This window comes from Phaeoacremonium minimum, assembly GCF_000392275.1.
Source record: "Phaeoacremonium minimum UCRPA7 unplaced genomic scaffold PA7_03_scaffold_479, whole genome shotgun sequence".
Classification (NCBI taxonomy): domain Eukaryota; kingdom Fungi; phylum Ascomycota; class Sordariomycetes; order Togniniales; family Togniniaceae; genus Phaeoacremonium; species Phaeoacremonium minimum.
The window spans coordinates 311,464-330,628 of NW_006921381.1; the positions used below are offsets into that span (position 1 = coordinate 311,464).

The window sequence follows — 19,165 nt, forward strand, 5'->3', positions numbered from 1 at the left end:
TAGTCATAGCTCTCAAAGGCGCTGTATATATACGAAAGCAGCTCCATGAAGCAATCAAGAGGATGCAGTCTAGAGAGGGCGCGTGTAATCGACATTAGGGCAAACGGGATAGTCATTTAGGGATGCAAAATGTGAAGTTTAATTTTTGATGTATAGCAAGATGTAAGAACTCCGAAGCCGATTACCGACATATCTAAAACAATGTCCCTTGGTATTCACACAGGGGGGGTAAACCAGACAGCCAGAACCAATTATCCCGAGACGATGATGACGATGATTGACGATTGATCAATGATCTTTTTGAGAGCCCCCTGTGCCCGTTCGCTATGTGCAAAAAGATGAGAGACGAACCCCCTTTCCAGGGCTATTCCAACAATCATGCAGATTGACACACTTATAGCAGCAGAGCAGCAGCAACCAGGCCGGACAGAGCAATGAAGCTGCCGGTGAGCTTGGCGGCACCGTTGTCAGTGACGGTAGTTGGGGAGGCGCTCGCGGAAGAGCCAGTGCCGGAGCCGGACGGAACGACAACGGATGTGACGGTAGTGGCGGGGGAGCCGGTGGTGGACAGGTTGCTGCTGGCGGTAGGGATACCGCTCTCGGATGTGATGGTAGAGGTGATGGTCTCGGCCACGCTGCCGGTGGAGCTGGAGCCGGAGGTGCCAGAGGCAGAGGCAGAGGTCACAGTGCTGGTCACGGTGGCAGTGCCGGAGCCAGAGGCCGAAGAGCTGGATGAAGCGCCGCTACCCTCAATGGCGAAGGGGAACGAATACTGGAAGATAGTCTCATCGGAGTCCCACTGGATCTTCAGGCCGTATGTGGCATCGGCACCCAGATCCGAGGCGATCTTCCAGTCATACTCGCCCGCGCTGTTGTCGATTGAGCCTGTTCCTGGTTAGCAAGCTGTCTCGGGAGCCGTAGAAAACCAGGGGTGCTACTCACTGGCAACAGGGTCGAGGAGCTCTAGGGTATTCTCGGTCTTGCCGCCCATCAAGATGATGGTCGCGGTGCCATTGTACTTGTCAACAGTCTCCCAGGTGATCTTATAGGTCGAGCCGGCGTCAAGAGTCTCGCCCTCGCCAGGAGTCAGGATGGGATCGAAGTCCGCGGTGGGGTCCTGGGCAAGGACCTTGGCGGCGAAGGCCAGGAGGGCAGCAGCAGAGACGGTGAAGCGCATATTGAAGGGCGTTCGGTGTATTACAAGTTACTAAGACAAGAAAGATGAAAGGACGCAAAGGTCTGTATGAAAGAGTGTGGTGGAAAGGGTTGAAGAAGGGCTGAAGGAAGGGTAGTCAAGCACGCAAGGGCGGGCAGAGATTGACTATATGTGTTGTAAAGAACGGCTGGGCGCGGCTGGACGGTGAGGCAGACACACGCGGTTTATAACTAGTGAGCGACTTGTGGGTGGTGAGGAATTGAGGATGAGGTAGTAGTGAGGAGGAGGTAGGTAGGAGAAAAGGAAGGGAACGACGACGAGCGCAGGTCAAGCCGGATGGAGAAAATAGCAACACCACCGTGTTCCTCCTTGGTCTCTGACTAGGTACTCTAGACCAGGTACTTTGCTCTTACCTGGCTTCGGATTAGCGTAACGTTATGCCGCCGGTGTGATGCTGCGCCTTTCGCAACCTGTCAGGAGCTGGATTGGCCTGGTCCTCTCTGGGTACCCCCTTCGTGGAGGGCCGTGTAAGTGTAAGTAGGCGAGAGAGCCTGCTGGGGCCGGCCCCGAGCTCCTCTCGCGCCCGAGTAAGAAGCAGGCAGGCTCTTGCGCTTGACTTGACAATGCACTGGCACTGTGTGTGTGTAGAAGCCTATTCGAAGTCCAGGGGGCGGCACGACATCGTGGGCACTGGGCACGAGTCTGGCGACGGAAATTAATGAGAGAATCGGGCAGCACGCGCCATTGGCTGGAATGGGGCCGTGGCCAGGGGGTTGCCCGTCGACTTGCAGAAGTGGTGTCTCTGATTCGGGGCTAGCGGGCTGTCTAGGCCAGCAAGCGAACTGCGCTCAGCCTCCGTCTCACTGCCAAGCTTCATCCCCTTGACAATTGAGTTTTCAGCCTGGGAACCAATGGCGTCGTCTGTGGGACTCGTGCGGCCTCTAACATTACTATGCAGTAACCAACAGTCAGTCACCGACTGGTATGACGGCAGCAAAACGGAGCCTGCAGGGTTAAAAAAGAGCCAACAAGGGAACAAGGGGCTCTTTTGGTGCTGCCAGCCTTCGGAGAACACTTTGACGTCCCAGGAGGGCTGCCCCCTTTGCCCCTCAAATTCCCCTGTGGCTGCCTGGCCCTGGCGATCTCTAAACACTCGATCCTGCTTTAGAGTTTCTCCCGCAGGGTTGAGCGAGATTCAATCTACCCCCGGCCAAGCGCTAAGTGGAGTGACGGATGCCAGCGTGAACAATGGTCTCTTGAAGATCTTCAGTGGCAAATCTAAATAATAACATTGCTGCATTTGCTATCCTTTGCTGCACGGCGTCTCGATCCGAAAGCTGACAAGCGCCGCAAGGCTATGGATTTGGATGAGATAATAATATCTGTTAGTCTCGCCAGTCTGCTGTGGGAGACGGATGAGTAAGGTCCGACAAGCAGCCAGAGACAGCTGTCGTGGATGTATGCGCGCATACTGTGGTACCACGAGAGCACAAGATCGTCCGCTCCCAGGCGCAGCTGCATTTTAGAAATTCAATATTACGACGCTGGAATGTGGAAGTTACTCTTGTAAGACTCGATTAGGTGTCTTCCAGTCACCAGCGCAAATGCCAGTCTCAAAATGGGGCCACACACTTTGGGCGTGAAGGCTGACTGGACGGCGATGACGGGGAACTTGTAGGGCTCGCGGCTATACGCCACATATGCAGCCTACGTGCTGCATTTCTCAGCTTAGAGCGCGTCGTCCGGTCTTCTGTGGGGAAGAAAGCGTCGATGGCGCCGCCCATTCAATTCCAACGGCCGGCAGTCCCGTCCTTGTAAGTCCTGGTGCCATTTCCGTGGCCTCATGGTAGCTATTCCGGGTATCAACATTCCAGCATTCCGCGAGAACCTCATGGCATACACGGCTTGAGCCATGCTCTTCCAGTGGTGAGAGCACAATGCCTTTTCCCTTGGATCCCCGCACCCCGCCTTGACACACGCAGGAATTACTGCAAAAGGCCACTCTGGGGTGTCGGGTCGATACGAGCAAGTGCAAAACAGCGGTATCACAGATCTGACAGGAGACGGGTCTTCGCATGTTCTGTACTGCCGGGGCTGAGTCCACTGATCAACAATAGCCGACAGGAGGGGGACAGCCGTTAATTGAGCTTCGGCTCACAGCCCTACCACCGTGTGCTGAGATGACATGCGTTTGGCCCGTCAGAAGTCTCTTGTTAATTTAGATGAACACGGCATGATTTTCAGGTGTGCACAGCCCAGCCAATTCGCCGAACTCATGAGTACCCGGGAATCGTGAGGTGACGAGTTGCCGCTGAATCACATACTCCGCATAGTAGAGAATACGAGTAGGATCACAATTTGCATGCGGACAATGGTCGGCGTTCCCTTATCACCTCTATGAAGCCTGGCCAATCTGATCAGAATGATTGTGACAAGGATTGCCAGGCTGAAAATCAACAGTATTGTCGAATCCCGTTAGATTCTGCGAGATGTGATGATTACATTTTCGTGAATTGATAGCATCTTGAAAAAAAAAGAATGAAAAAAACCACCATTTCATCCGCATCGAGCTATAACCTGCTTGTCTCGAAAATATTGAGGATGACACTTCTCATCTCGGCCAGCGCTTCTATGTCCTGGTTCTAAAAACGGATCTCATCCAGGCCCGTTTCCAAGTCTTATACGAGGGATCGACGAAGTCAAGATTGGAAAATGAGAGGATCCGTAGCAAAATTCACGAACTGTGATGATTGACCCGAGACGCTGTGAAGAGGTTTGTGTATGGCCAATAAATCGCCCTCCAACTGTCAAGCCTCCCGAGTTGGAGGTCGTCTCTTATCGAACGGGGAGAATGAGTCGAGCACTCGGCTCCAGTGATACAGATTTGGTGGATTGGCGGAAGCGGCGTCGGTCCGAAGCGCTGAGGAGGAACCTACGATTGCCTTCGGGCACGTGCAAAGTCACTAGACTACGCGGTACTTGCGGGTCGAAGGGGGACGCGCCGCGCTCCACAACGTGGGGCTTCCCGTATCTGTGCAGTTAGCTAGGCCACAACAATGAGCAAACGGAGCATCGTGAACAACTTCAAGGCATCACAAAAGTACGAAAGTCCTCAATGCAGCAGGCATATTGCTGGAACGTCGGTTCCAACTCGACTTAATGACTCGGAACAACCTTGAGGACCATCTTGCTTGGTTGTTGCGCTGCATAGATCTCTCGACGCCCCTCGGGCCTGAGCTGCCTAATGCCACCGAACCACTGGACAGCCCAGATACTCTGTTCCCCGTCTCTTCTCAGGACCTGGGAGCTGGAACGAACAGCTCGGCAGTGTCATTTCTGGACCCCAATCCCTCGCCAGCAGATCTAGAAGTGGCACTTATCACCAATGCTGGGACGGGAAGCAGGACGGGATCGCAGGAAATTGGACAAGACTCCGCGAAGATCGGCACCATGGGAAGACTGACCTCTTCAACAAAGTCCAAGAAGCCTGGCCTTGTGGTTACGCAGAAGCAGATCCCGAAACCAGCGTCTTCACCCAGCGTCGGCCGCCTCCAGAAGGCATATTCGGCCTCTCTGCACACTGAAGATCTACTGACCAAATCTCGGGACATAAAGTCAACCCCAGCAAACAGCTCAAAAATTCGCAAGCGAAAGACTCTGAAACCAGTTCTTGACATTTCAGAATCCGATAACGACAACCTGGACGCTTTAGATTTAACGGCGGATGATAATGCCGATTCGTCTTCGATTGCCTTCGACGATTCTGATTTCCTATACGGCGGAGACTTCCTGTCACGAAGCGACCTGGACTCTCGACGTGGCAAAAAGAGAAAGAGCGATGAAATAACGAAAATATTGCACGAGGAATATGGCGAGGAGGACGACGAGTTCCCTGACATTTTCGATATTGTCCCTGAGCAAAAAACCCCCTTGAGTGTCCGTCGTCCAGTGCCAAGCTCTACACGTCCAAATTCCATTAAACGTCGTCCGCCGATAATTGAGACTCCCGTTCTGGAACAACGCATGGTTACTCAAACCATCAGTAGGACTGAGACTCGGATCCGCAGGGCAGATGATATGGATAACTTCCCTAGTTCAACGACCACTCTATCACAAGGCAGTTCGACCAAAGCAGCACCCCAAAGAAGCTCCACCCCTCGACGAATAAAGCACAGTACCCAATCGTCACCTCCCCTTCCCAAAATGGAAGGAGGAGACGATCAAATACAACCAAGTCCAGAGCCGAAGCTCAATCGAAAAGCTAAACGTAGCGATATTATTCAAGACTCTGACGAGGAGTTTGTAACTCCACCGACCCATCACGTATCATTCGCCACATGCGCAAGCGAGTCCAAGACTAAAGTCGAGTCACCTACTTCAATGGCCATGGGCCAGTCCAGTTCGGTGGAGGGTGCTTTCCTAATTGAGACGCCGTCTAAGCAGCGCTCAACGGAGCTCAGTGGTCAGATTTTGCATGCCACGGAAGATTCTCAAAGCACAGAAGATGATATCATGGTAATTGATCAAACGGATGAATCATTGCTGCCCGCTGAAGGAGAGGACATCTCATCCAGCGCTGAACCAGCGGAATTAAGTCTGCTTGTGAATAGCTTTCTGAACAAGCCGGCAATTGTGAAAGCCCGACGGGAAATAGTGCAAGGTCAGCTTCGAGAAAATGCAAAGAAATATCTTGCGGCAATAAAGACAGGCTCGTCTTCTAGCGCGCGTGAGCGAATCAAAAGCGAGAAGCCTCCTTTGGTGGCTCAACTCAAAGCATTTGATGTTCTTTTCGAAGCGTACAAGGCATACAAGGACTTAGAAGAACAGCAGAGGGAGATCTTGAACCGCATAGAATCTGCGTATGGAGAAGACTTAGACACCACCGAGGATGAGGAACGTATAGAAGTCTTAAGAGATGCAATCGGTCTTAGCAGGAAGGCTTTGAGACGAGAACTCGTGGCTGCTGGTATCGATGCTACGGTGTTCCAAGAGGCTGAATATGGTGCAGAGGATCCGCAACAGCGTTCACAAGTTGTATTGGCAACTCAAGCACCAGAACCTCGCCTGTCCTCTTCCTCAGCGAAGACAAATGCGTTGATTCCTGAATGCGCTTCCCAAATCATTCTTCAGACACAGGTTCCTGCTGAGCAATCACGTCGCGTCGCGGCGTCCCAAACTCTTGCTCCACCTGCCACTGAATACACCTCTACAGTGCAAAGCAAAGGGAGTCCAAAGAAGCCACAGTACGAACCAGATGAGGACTTGTTCCTCGATGACGATAATTTCTTCCCAGAACTTGAAGAACCAAATTTTCAACACTCCAACGAAGTTTCCGCTACGAGAAACTCCTCGGCTGCAGTGCATGGCAGCGTTTCCAAAACAATAAACCGACGATCCGAGCCATTCAGTGACTACGATGACGACATGGATTTTCATAACATGCTGGCCCTCGCTGAGGACTTCGATCGATGTCAAGCATCATCTGAGTCCGCGTTGAACAGATCGTCCACTACTGTGTTCACAGAGACCTCTGGCAATGCTGGTCTTACGTCCAGATCCATTGAAAGCTCAAAAAAGAACGCTACCCCTGGTCCAAAGGCGACCATTCCCAAAGAGTCAATGAGGTTTCCTTGGTCTGGGGATGTCCGTAGGGCTCTAAAGGATCGGTTTAGAATGACTGGGTTTCGTCATAACCAACTCGAGGCAATTAATGCTACCTTAGAGGGCAAGGACGCTTTTGTGCTCATGCCCACTGGTGGCGGAAAGTCTCTCTGCTATCAACTGCCAGCTGTTATCAACAGTGGCAAGACTCGTGGAGTAACGATTGTGATCTCACCCCTGATCAGTCTGATGCAGGATCAAGTGGATCACTTAAACGCTCTCAATATCATTGCGAAGCCTTTCAACGGCGAGATGAAGAAGCCAGCACGAGATATGATTCTCGGTTCTTTCCAGGAGAGAAACCCGGAACACTTCGTGCAACTACTCTATGTAACACCTGAGATGGTCAACAAGAGCCATGCATTCTGCAATGGACTGATGCTACTACACCGAAACAATAAGCTTGCGCGGATCGTCATTGATGAGGCACATTGTGTCAGTCAATGGGGGCATGACTTCAGACCCGATTACAAGGCTCTTGGGGAATTTCGACGGAAATTCCCTAGCGTCCCCGTTATGGCATTGACGGCGACTGCTACCCAGAATGTTATTGCAGACATCAAACATAATTTGGCCATGGATGGTTGCCAAGTGTTCTCGCAGAGCTTCAACCGACCCAACCTGTATTACGAGATTCGAAGCAAGGACAAGACTACCGTGGCAAGCATTGCTGACCTGATCAACTCACGCTATCGCAATCAAACCGGCATTGTTTACACCCTGTCAAGGAAGTCGTCGGAGACAATCGCGAAAAAGCTGAATGATGATTACAATATCAACGCACACCACTACCACGCAAGCATTGAGCCCGCTGAGAAGGTCCGCATTCAGCGAGCTTGGCAGAAAGGAGCTATCAAGGTGGTCGTTGCTACTATTGCTTTCGGCATGGGTATCGACAAGCCCGACGTCAGATTCGTTATACACCATCATCTACCAAAGAGTTTGGAAGGCTATTATCAGGAAACTGGCCGTGCTGGTCGCGACGGCAAGCCTTCGGATTGCTTTCTCTATTTTAGTTATGGAGACATTGCCACTCTAAGGAGATTCATTGACGAAGGAGACGGTAATACCCAGCAGAAGGAGCGTCAGAGAGAGATGCTAGACAAGGTGATCAGCTTTTGTGAGAGCAAACACGAGTGTCGCCGAGTTGAAATACTCCGCTACTTCGGCGAGGCGTTTTCACGAGAAGAGTGCAATAAGACTTGCGATAACTGTAAAGTCGGCGGTACATTTGAGCTTCAGGACTTCTCTCAGTATGCCAAAGCTGCATTGGAAGTAATTCGGCTTTACGGGCGCATGACTCTTGCCCAATGCACCGAGATCCTGATGGGAAAGAAACGGCCAGATTATGATGACGCAGTGCAGTATCATGGTATAGCCAGAAGTCTCAAGAAATCCGACGTCAACTCAATCATCTTCAAGCTTGCTGCAGAAAATGCCTTGGACGAGGAGAATACCATCAATAGGAAGTTCGGCATGGCGATTACATATTTTGTCGTAAGTTTGTCATCATCATCATCGAGGGCAAGAGCCTTATTAACCGCCTTTTCTAGATTGGTCGTACTTCCCGGGACTTTGTCTCTGGCAGACGCAAACTGCAGATAATGGCTCAGGTCGGTGGTGCCAAGACTGTTGTTCCCAAGCAAGCCAAGAAGAGATCGAAGAGAGCGCAAGCGGAAGCAGCCGAAGGGGTGGATCTACTAGATGCACCGCAGGTGCGAAGACCGCCTCCATCTACGAACGTCTCTTCTCCCATTCGAAAGAGAAAGAAGGCACGCGTCAACCAATTCATTGACGATGAGGCTACTGATGGAGATGAACAGGGGTTGGACAGTGCTGAGGACGCTGGTGGGCCATTGCACATCAATGGCTACGAGAAAGACAACTTTGTTGTTTCGGATGACGATGACGACGAGGATGAACATTTTAATCCTGTCCGCTATGTGCCACGACAGCGACAAAGGACCCTCGACGAGCTCGGCCCGCCGATTTCTAGAGATACGGCGTTTGCTGAGGCTAACATTCCCGACATTCACCAAGATATCATTCATCACTTTTTGCCGGAGGCGAAAGAACTGGAGGAGAAGATTCGCAATGGCAGAGGCTTGCAAAGAATTCTCTTCACTGAACAGCATCTGCGTCAGATGGCGATTAGGTGGACAACTACTCTGGACAAGATGCGGCAGATCCCGGGCATAAACGTTGATAATGTGGACAGGTATGGGTCCAAACTTGTCCCATTAATCAAACAATATCATGGACAGTATAAGGAGATTATGGGAGAGGAGGTCGAGGACGATGAACCCAGGGTACTCACACGCGCACCGGCCGCCAGACAAATTCCTGGCCCGGTGAGACCCGAAGTAGTTGAACTTCTTAGCTCTGATGAAGACGGGTTTGACGACGCGGAAGATGAAGATGACGACCTCGAATCTTCCAGGTTCTTTGGACAAGGCGCGAGCGGCAGCGGCCCCCCAAGCCGGGAAGTAGAGAAGTGGCATGAAAAGTTCGCTCAGTTGAGCCAACCATCCGCAAGTAAGAAAGGGAAGCGGCCGTTCGCTCGCAAGGCCTCCGGGAGTCGAAGCAACTTCGCCCGTGGTAGGTCCAGCGGTGGTGTCACCAAGCGCAAGGCGTCTTCGGGAGGAAGCAGACGGACGAGTGGTGGCCCAAGCAGGACTAAGGCGTCCAAGGTGGGTGCAGGGAGGGGTTCTTTTAGCGGCATTGGTTTGATGCCCCTATGAACAGGGGCTCTTTCTCGTGTTGCCTGGGGATCAAGTGAATAAGGATCACTCTAAGTTATGGTGTATATATTATGTGGCTTGGACCGTTTGGCAGCGGTAGTAGATGCATTTGCTTTAGCTAGGCGCAAGAAGGACGGTACGTCGCTAGCATTATTATGGCGTTGGCAGGCTCCCGGCACTGCATTCAGCGGATACTTTAGAAGTTCATCAAGATAAAAATTAACGTCAATTTACGCCTCAGACCTATGCTACGGGTATAAGTAGTGTGAAGACATCAAAAGAATATGGGGCCTGCGTCTCGTCCCCCAAGCTGCACTGAGCAGCGGCAGTACAGTATCAACAACCCCTATGCAGTGAGATATGCTGGAAAGTTCTCCAATCTCCCCCATATCAAGTTCTCTCTGAACTTTGAAAAACAAGCAGAAATATGCAACGAATGCGGCAGGGGAATAAATAGCTGATAAGTTGTAGTTGTAGCACATCAAGTCATAAGTCCTCAACATCATCCCAGTCTATCCTGACCAATTCACCGCCTTTCCTGATATTAAATTTTCCGCGCCGAGAGATCACACGAGAGCCATGGTGCCTAGCCCTGAATCTCGCTCGTAATCTCCTCGCGAACCTTGCGGCACCACTTGAGCACAGCATCCTCGAGGTCGAGCCAGACATCGGGCTTACTATTATACACCACGCCAAGGGCATCGACGCGCAGCAGGACCTCCCAGCGCAGCTCGGCAGCCTTGAGCCAGTAGCGCAGATTGTCGGCACAGCGATATGGCTTTTGTGTGTCCGTATGGAAAGGGCCGATGGCGCCAAATCGTCGCTTCGACTTGCGGACCGCGGCATTATGAAGTTGTACCAACCGTAACCCATTTTGCAGGCTCTTCAGGAACGGCGTGGGGACACTTTGCGCATCCAGGGACGCCGACCGGTCAATGGGTGTCCACTCGGGAAGCGGCTCCACCTTCATAGTGCTCCCGTCCGGAGCGGGAGCGCTAGTTGTGTCGCCGTCCAGCATGCTCAGCAAGAACGCATACTCCCGTTGTATTTCAGTGCCGGCAGGCCAATCTTCGTCACGCACCCACGTCCAACTAGAGCGCTCGGCCTTCTCAGCCGCTTCCAAGTCTTCTTCCTTCTTGAGCATCTGATATAGGCCGGAAATCCAGGCTTCCATAGCTTTGAGCTCATCATCGCGTATGCCCCCCGTGAACAGACGACTTGCCATGCGTTTCAGCACATCCATGACGGCGAGAAGCTCTGATCGGATTTCCTTCTCTGACTTTATAGCGTCTAACCTGTCGGGGTGTTCATGAGACGTGTAGTACACCTTCGCAGCTCGAATCGCCAGTGTCATGACGTCCAGAATATGCATGCCCTGTATCTCATACCACCCTGGTGTTCCCACTTGCGCGTCGGCCTGCTCCTCTGTTGCGTCCGGCGGAGGGGGCAGGCTTTTGTTGCCTTTAACGTCGTTGACTGCTTGGGATGCAGCATCCAGTGCAGATTTTAGATCAGCCTTTAGCTCAGCTATTGATGGTGGCTTTGGAAGGGGCTTTTCCCTATAATTGTACGTGCTCGCCGTCGGTGGTAGCATGCCGGGATCGGGCTCCTCAAAATCGTCAGAGTAGTACTCGTCTTGGTGATCATTGTGCTCCTCCTGAATGGGACTTTCCACCATCTGTCCGGCACCGGTGCCGAAGCTGTGCGCCACCAGATCGGGGCTGCTCCCCATGCTTGCATAGCTGGAGTCTGTGTCAGAGCTAGTGACAATCTTGGGTGTCGGCAATGCTGACGAGAATGAAGCCGTGTCTAACGAGCTGAGGTCCAGGGTGCGTGCCTTCTGCGCCCTCTTCCGAGCTAGCTGTCCGCCTTTTCCGTCCAGTAGACCAGTCCGCGCGAAATAGTATTGTAGATGCGCTATGCTTCCCAGGCTCAATACACTTTCCCGACTCTTTGCACTATGCGCAAACTCGGTCCCATGCGGCCGCATATACCCCCTTCGCTTGCCCACAGGCCGGTCGAAGCTGCCGGTAGACTGTCTACTAGATGCGGAGAGGTTGCTGACGTCCGAGCGGCGGGACATTTGGAAGCTGGCTGATGAGTGCCGACTGTAGCTCGACATATCGCTACCGAGCGACTCACGTACGTGTGATGCATCGGTAGTTGCTGAACCGTGGGATGCCGAGGAGGCTGTGGAGAGAGACCGCGAGAGCTCCAAAGATGCCCCTAGAGCTGGCGTTGGCGCAGTATCGGGCGACGGTGAGTCGCATCGCAGTGTCGGTGGCTCGTCGTGCGCGGCGGCCATATTGAGTTGTATTAAGGGGTTAGGATTAACACAGAAGGGAGCTAAATTGACAGCTCGATTGTCCACGTCAATACCACAAGTAACAGGTGACCTGCGAAGAGATCCGTCTCGAAACCTCGTGCACCTTCCAGTTCTCGGTGTACCCGTATCGTGGCCGATCAGTCAAGGTCGTGATGTAGGCAAATTATCGCCAAGTAAATAAATGCGGGTGATTGGCTGGAGGCACGTCTCAGGAGGCAACCGCAGCAACGAGACCAGCGTGGAGCTAGCGATGTCTCACACAATGAAGCTTTTCGTGGGGCTGCACAGCAGCTACAGCTTCAGAGGAGCTTTCGTAGTGCAGCAAAATGCTAGTAATTCGTAAGAGAGTGACTGTAAGTACTCTCCGTTGTGCAGAGGGCGGGCTGGATGAATGAACGAGTGGTTGAAGTTGCAGGAGAGACAGGCTGCCGTCAAGCAGAAGAGATGGATGGATGGATTTCGTGAGACACCAAGAAATGCAAGAGGTGTGAGTGGGAATGTGGATGCAAATACACCAGCAGCTGGTGGGTGAATCCAATTGGATTGGAGAAGGGCTGGCAAAGACGGGGGATGCGACGCCAGGGGGTTCGTTCGTTCGTTCGTGACCGTGACAACCTCCTCTTTGCCTCCAGGCACTTTTCTCCAATTTGTGCAGATTCGCGTCGCCCCCGAGCAAGCAGTGGGGTCGAGGCCGCGGATGGACGCGTGAAACAAACGGCCGGCTAGATTAGATTAGGCTCCAGATGACAACCACTAGCATCAGTGGGAGATGAACCAGTCAGTGCAATCCAATATCACGGTGTATGCCGTCGGACACTTTGAGTCCGCAGGGTATGTGAGGAAAGTGAGCAAAGCAAGCAAAGCGTGCATCGGGAGTGGCTGTCTCCAGCGATAAATATATCTTCACATTTCCAAACTCGAGGGTGTCGCTGTCCAGCTCTTCAGGTCCATGATCCATTATCCAGCATCCAGTGACACCACAATGTCGCCACGCACTGCATGAAAGCATATCAACAGTGTCCCGGGCAACGCAGGATTGAAAACGAATCGGAAGCACTGGAATTGTAGAGGTCCAGGCAGCGTAGCTAGCTTGAGACAATCACCGTCTTCACTTAGCACTGTGAATCACGAACAGGAACAGCTTACCTAACCCATGGAATTGATCGATGGTCCTAGCCGGCTTTACAAGGGAACCGTTGGCATCAAGTCAGCTTGTAAGAGCGTTATTAAAATATGTGGCTTGTTGTAAACAAAATTCATCTCTTCACTAGATTTCAAGATGTGTTGTTGTTCCGAGCCCTTTTGACCTCCCGTTGCTCAATTTGGCAAGTACCTCACGCATCATGTTCCCGGTTGTTGAGCAGACTGCACCTGCCCAGCTTGGAAGCAGACTCTACTTAGAATTCCTGGAACTCCAGGGGAGGCATCGTGATATGTTGAATTAGTACTGCCGAGTACTCGTTCTCGTGATTCACTACATGATGAAGAGATGGTGCCTTTGCATCAGCCACATATGCAAGGTGGTTAGGTCATAATATGGCCAGCCTAATCAGTGATGCAAGCCTCATGCATAACAAGGGAAGAGAACATTCGTTCCTGCATAAGGCCAAGTTGCTACCACACCAGCCCCTACACTTGCATACGGCACGCAATTAAACATGCCCGTGGGCCGACAAGCGAGTTCTCGAACCCCATTTCAGAGCACATTTGATTACTTTGAGTGAGTTGTGAAGCTCGGGGAGACGTAATGTTTCACACTGCTTCGAGGCTTTATGCCGGGCGATGTTATGCATGTCGGCATTTGCTGCACTATCCTCAGCTACCCTGCTTGGCCATCTCACGTATTACTATCAACCATCTCTCCGCTCATTCTAGCATCAAAGGAGAGCCGAAGCTGGACGTAGACGAGGGGTCATAGCAGAGGGAGGTTCTGATCACAAAAGAGCCTGGCCCTGCAGAAATAGATCACCAGTCATGCGAGATAGAGCTGCCCCAGGTGCAGGGTATTCTCTGTCCGAAGCTCACGCCGCCCCTGAACTAGACTTTATCATAGGCCGATGATCTGAAGGATCTGCTGTGTCACTGGTGTATTGGAGCCACGGGCAACGACTCGTTTCTGTTGCCGTCTCGTCAACCTCTCAAGTGTCGCGGATCATCTGAAGACCTCTGCTTGTCTCTTGTTGCTGTGTGGTAAACAAAAGATCATCCGTCAAGTCGATTACGGCGTTTCTTTGGCGATTGTATATGAATGCCGGCATCTTGATCTCAACTCGTGAAGGGTCTTTCCCAGGCTTTCCGGTGGTCGGGCCACGGGCAGAGCAGTGAGACAAAAGCCCCCATCTGGACCCTGGCGGTTTGGCACCTCGTGGCGGCCGGGGCAGCTGGCCCGAGGGTCTCGACCAAACTGCAAACGGCTACAAATTACCGAGTTGATGGTCGGCGACCCTTGTCCAACGGACCAGGGGCAGTAGCCTCTCGAGCTTTGTGCACATCTGAATAGCAAGCATCGAGTTACTGTGTCTGGATGACCTCTTGGCTCTGTTCTGTTTAATTCCAGGCTGGCAAGGCTCCCCAGGAGGGGCGGCCCATTGGTGTCATCACTACAACGCTGTAACTTTGATTTGGATGGATCTTCCCCAAGTCCTCGAGCTCCGCTGCGCCCGACCTCCTGTTGTGTTTGGTCGCGAGGGAACCGGTCGGCAGGTGGCAGCTCACCGGCGCCCAATGAATGCGACGGAAGCCCAGGAGCTGAGGTCGCTGGCGTTGCTAGAAGCACAGGAGAACACGGCATCTGGTGGCACGTTGAACGGCAGACCAGTGAAGCCAGGCGCACTTAGTACAGTCGTAGAACAAGAGGGGTCGGCTTCAGAACGAATCACAAGAGCTAAGCTTGGAAAGGGGAGGCGGCTTGCTTCGCCCTAGATCTGATGTGAAGTACGGTAAACTAAGATGCTGTATCACACGCCTGCGTTTGTCGTTATTTGCCTTCGAGCAGGCTAAGGCAAGGTTGGCCGGTGGTGATGGGCTGGAGACTCAATATCATTTCCCTCTCCGTTGCCTCCGAGCTGCATCCCACAACTCTTCACTGTCTTGTCTTCTAGTCCTGATAGCCTCTGTGCGCTCGAAAAGTCCATTCTTGATAACAAATTTCAGTCCAGTCTACTTCTCTTGTTGCCTCAATTGGACTTGCTTCCTGAAGAACGAGCTTCTTGCAACTGCCTAGGCTAGAAGGTGCCCTCTTCATCGTCCTTGCCTACTTCGACCCAGACGGCGCCGCCCCCTCCCTCCCTCCCTTCCTTCCCTGGTCGGTCTGCCTTACATTGCCTCACTGGGGCTCTCTCCACTCTCAGTCTCTCACCAGCACCGCCAGAGACAACAAACGAACGGGGCTTGTTATACGTTAATTTCCTTCTTGCCTTTCAGAGTACGGATACAGCACCACGCAATTGCAGCAAATAATCATAATAATTACAACGGATGCTCTTTCCACACTGGTTAGCGATACAAGACGATCACAACGTCCAGCAGGTCGAAAGCCGGCTGTGGTGAAGCGCCTGACACTTCACTCCCCCCCTGCTGCATTCCATTCCAGTCCAGTCGAGTCGAGTCCAGTCGCCGCTGTTTGCTCCGGTGTCCAAGTTCAACGTCTCGAGTCTGCCGCCGCTCTCTTCACTTTTCTTTTCTACTGCTTCACACGGGACTCCTTTTTCTTTCCCTTCCTAGACTTCCCCCAGAGCCCGATCGAGCAATCTGTCAAGGTGTCATTTCTGTCTATACGTATACCGCATTCGTTTCTGCAGCCTCCAGGAGGACGAACGCACCGCACAGCTGATTGACTCTGACTGTGCTTCGCTACGCTGCGCTGTCGCCCTCATCCTGCAGCTCGGCTACTGCATGCGCACAAACCTCTCCCCCAATCACTATCGAAGTCTCCGCCAAAATCCCCCACAGGCTCTCATGAATGCCCAGCTAATCCTGTGAGAACGAGGAGTGGCCGGCCAGCATCACTCGACCCCGACTGCCTTTCTGAGCTCAAGTCCAAGTACAGCACTTCTGCTGGCCTTGTTGACGAAGCTGCTGCGAATAGGCGGGGAGCGGATACCACTAGATAGCTTGAGCAGGCATCAGCTTTTCCCGTGCAGCGCGCATCCCAAATTCAAGCTCCGCTCGAAGCCCTCCAGCCCCAGGGGATCGGGTCCTGACCGCTGCCGTGGCCTGTCTGCCAAACCCAGTGTTTCCTATCGATCCACCGCCGTTGCAGTGGCAGGACACATCCTCGTTGGAGTAAATGCCCGGCCTAATCACTCCAGCCAGCAGCGCTACTGCTTCTCCTGCCGCTCCTTCATCGCATTCTCCGCGTCAACATCACAGCCAAAATGTCGAGCCAGCTGCCGTCCTAGCTTTCGCGGACGTCTCTAGCGACCTTTTCCAGCTGCGCCCCTTGGATGCCAGCACCACCGCTGGCGCTGCTAACAATATCAACAACTCCGCCAAAATTTCCAACTCACAACCACAACTAACAGAACCACCCGCGAATGACAACAACCTGACTACGCGATCAGGCGGACACCCAGCGCACACACCACAGCCTCGAAAACCATCACCCGGCCTAGCAGCGCGATTGAAAGCTCTCGGATTTGGCACTGCAAGGAAAGCCTCGCCCCCGCCGCCAACGCAACAGGAACGCGTCGGACGCTTGAACGAAGATCAATTAAGACATCTTGACCAGAAACATCAGACAGGCTCAGCGGCTCCTGTTATAGAACGGCGGGGCCGCCCTTGGAAGGGCGCTATTGTCCGCATACCTTCCAAGGCAAGCTTGAGGTCTTCCAAATCAGTCAAAGCTTCCACAGACGAGGCCGAGGAGACCGTCGCTCTACCCGATAGCCTTGACGTGGAGACGCCGTCCAACTTTCTTCCCGAGATCGAAACCTCGGCGCCGCTCGATATGGATACGCACAAGTATCGGCTGCCCGATCATACAAATGGCAATGGTACAAAGGTCACACTAGACACGCGGCGGGAACATCTAGAAAGAGATACGAGGCCACCCGCGTCGCCTGATATCCCTCCACCGCCTCTCCCTAAGGATTCTCCCCCACCGCCCGCAACTCCGCAGCAAGAGTACATTCCTGATTCTTCGTCCTATTTCAATCCGCTTGGCCTACAGCGTCCAGGTTCAATATATACCATCTCGCGCGCATCGTTTGCAAACCAACTCGCACAACTCACGTCACTACAACTTCCCGATGCAGAATCGCTTTCTGGCAAAGTATCTGCCATCCCCACGGCTCAAGCAGCTTCGAAGGCATTGATTGGTGCCGCCGACCAGATCCGTAGCTGGATTTCCAAGGCGTCAGAGGTAATAGATGGACTCGATAGCGACGACGACGTCGAGTGGGCTGCGGCTGGAGGTAGGGAGGGATTGGAGGAAGTGGAAAACGCTATTACTCGATTCGAGGAGCTTATTAACGTTTACGTTTCCGCAATTGAGGAGTTGCAAGGACGGGATGACATCAGCAACGTTTCTCCTGACGACCTTCGAAGGGCTGTTGAGCAGATGGAAGGCATCATGCTGGAATGGGGTACAATTCGTCTCACCCTTCACAGTGTGAAGGCGCAGGTCGAGATCGCCATGGAGTGGGAAGAGCTCTGGAACATGGTGCTTGGTGATATCCAGAACGAGATGGATGAGCTCAGCCGGCTGGTCTTTGAGATGGAAGAGAAGAGGCATAAATCAGTAATGGCCATTGCGAATGGGGACGGCGTAGACATCGGCGATTTGGAAACCATCGTGGAAGAGACACCACCTGCCATGACTAGGCTGCAGGTGAACAATCGATTCAGCCTGCCACCATTCCCTGCTAGTCCTAGTTCGCCTGGTCCGAGTCTCTCCCAGGACGACTCAAGTCTCCTTGCGCTATTCGCAAGGATGCAACCGTTGCGCGCTTCCTTAGATTTTCTCCCTATGAGGCTCTCGGTTTTTGAGACAAGGGCACAGCAAGCATTTCCAACTGCCTGTGAGGAACTTGAGATGAGAAGAACTGGTCTGGATGCAAGCTACAAGAAGCTAGAGAAGGATGCCGAATCCCTACGTAAAGAACTTGGCGAGGATCGCTGGATTCTTGTATTTCGTGGAGCTGGTCGACAGGCTCAGAAGATGTATGAATCTGTTGAGCGAAGTCTTGCCAAGCTGAAGGAGGGAGTCGACGCAGGTATGCACTTGACTAATCAGCCAGTCATGGCCAAGAAGATTGAGAGCTACGAGGCGAAGAAGACGCACTATGGTCCAGCAATCGAGCGGGTCCTCCTGATCATTGACAGAGGAGTGAAGGACAGACTTACCGTAAACGGGGAGATTCTAAGACTCCACGCCGAGATGCAAACGAAATGGGAAGGTCTCAAGAACCAGATGGCTGACATGGACATGACTCTCGAGGAGATACAATCCGACAAACGGAGTCAACAGCTCAGGGACTCAATTTCGAGCATGCTCTCTAATGACCGGTCCACCATTGGCAGTGGCGTCGAGACACCAGGCAGCTCACCTCCGTCTTCCGTCATTATGTCTGGCTTGGGTATCGACACGACAAAGCCGGGCCCTAAGAATATGAAACAACAGCGTCGAGCATCAAGCAGCCTCGGTAGCCACCTGCCGCAGCCGTCCAACCGAAGAAGCCTTTCAGGGACAACCCCATCTCATCTGCCACGGAAGCCTGTTTCTCGGTTGTCTTCCATCAGCGGGCTGTCAACCCCGAGTCGTGAGGGCTCCGAAACCCCAACCGCACGGGGTGCTATACCGCGCCCTACATCTACGCTTGGCACTCGTCCCCGATGGAACTCATCCACGACTCATGTTGATACGGGACACCACTTCAAGCCACTCAGTGCAACCACTCCCAGCCCATACGCGAAGGGCACGCCAACTCCCACTCGCTCACACTCTGCTTTGACCCCTGGTTCTTCGGCGTCCAAACTGCCCATGCGGAGTCCTCTGAGGGCAGCTTCCTCCTCTCCAATACCTGAGGACACCCCTTCCAAACCTGCCAATCGTCTGTCCTTCCGGGAGCGACTAGCATCACCTGGACCATATGCTCAACAGCCCCTTTCGAAACCGCGTCTGACATCCCAATCGTCAATGTCTGCGCTCACAAACCGACGTGCGTCCCTACAACCGCCCAAGCCTACTACTGAGGGTGCTCCCAGTGCAGCACAACGGCCTGCCAGCTCCCTTGCATCATCTCGGCGGGTTAGTCTTCTGCCGCAGCCGAAGCATAAAAA

General features: G+C 52.9%; 4 protein-coding genes across 4 annotated transcripts; 2 read left to right on the forward strand and 2 right to left on the reverse strand.

Annotated features, from left to right (window-relative positions):
• Nucleotides 1-394: 394 nt before the first annotated feature.
• Nucleotides 395-1,177, reverse strand: UCRPA7_6576 (putative gpi anchored serine-threonine rich protein; the record flags this gene model as incomplete). Its single annotated transcript, XM_007919113.1, has 2 exons — nt 395-885; nt 943-1,177. 2 exons carry the CDS (start codon nt 1,175-1,177, stop codon nt 395-397), a joined length of 726 nt encoding a protein of 241 aa, XP_007917304.1.
• Nucleotides 1,178-6,829: 5,652 nt separating this feature from the next.
• Nucleotides 6,830-9,558, forward strand: UCRPA7_6577 (putative helicase musn protein; the record flags this gene model as incomplete). The annotated part of the gene is made up of 2 exons (XM_007919114.1): nt 6,830-8,314; nt 8,371-9,558. The coding sequence occupies 2 exons, from the start codon at nt 6,830-6,832 to the stop codon at nt 9,556-9,558; spliced, it is 2,673 nt and encodes an 890-aa protein (XP_007917305.1).
• Nucleotides 9,559-10,144: 586 nt separating this feature from the next.
• UCRPA7_6578 (hypothetical protein) lies at nt 10,145-11,715 on the reverse strand (the record flags this gene model as incomplete). The annotated part of the gene is made up of 2 exons (XM_007919115.1): nt 10,145-11,300; nt 11,705-11,715. 2 exons carry the CDS (start codon nt 11,713-11,715, stop codon nt 10,145-10,147), a joined length of 1,167 nt encoding a protein of 388 aa, XP_007917306.1.
• A 5,117-nt stretch (nt 11,716-16,832) lies between these two features.
• Nucleotides 16,833-18,910, forward strand: UCRPA7_6579 (putative karyogamy protein; the record flags this gene model as incomplete). Its single annotated transcript, XM_007919116.1, has 2 exons — nt 16,833-18,507; nt 18,765-18,910. 2 exons carry the CDS (start codon nt 16,833-16,835, stop codon nt 18,908-18,910), a joined length of 1,821 nt encoding a protein of 606 aa, XP_007917307.1.
• Between the last annotated feature and the right edge of the window lie 255 nt (nt 18,911-19,165).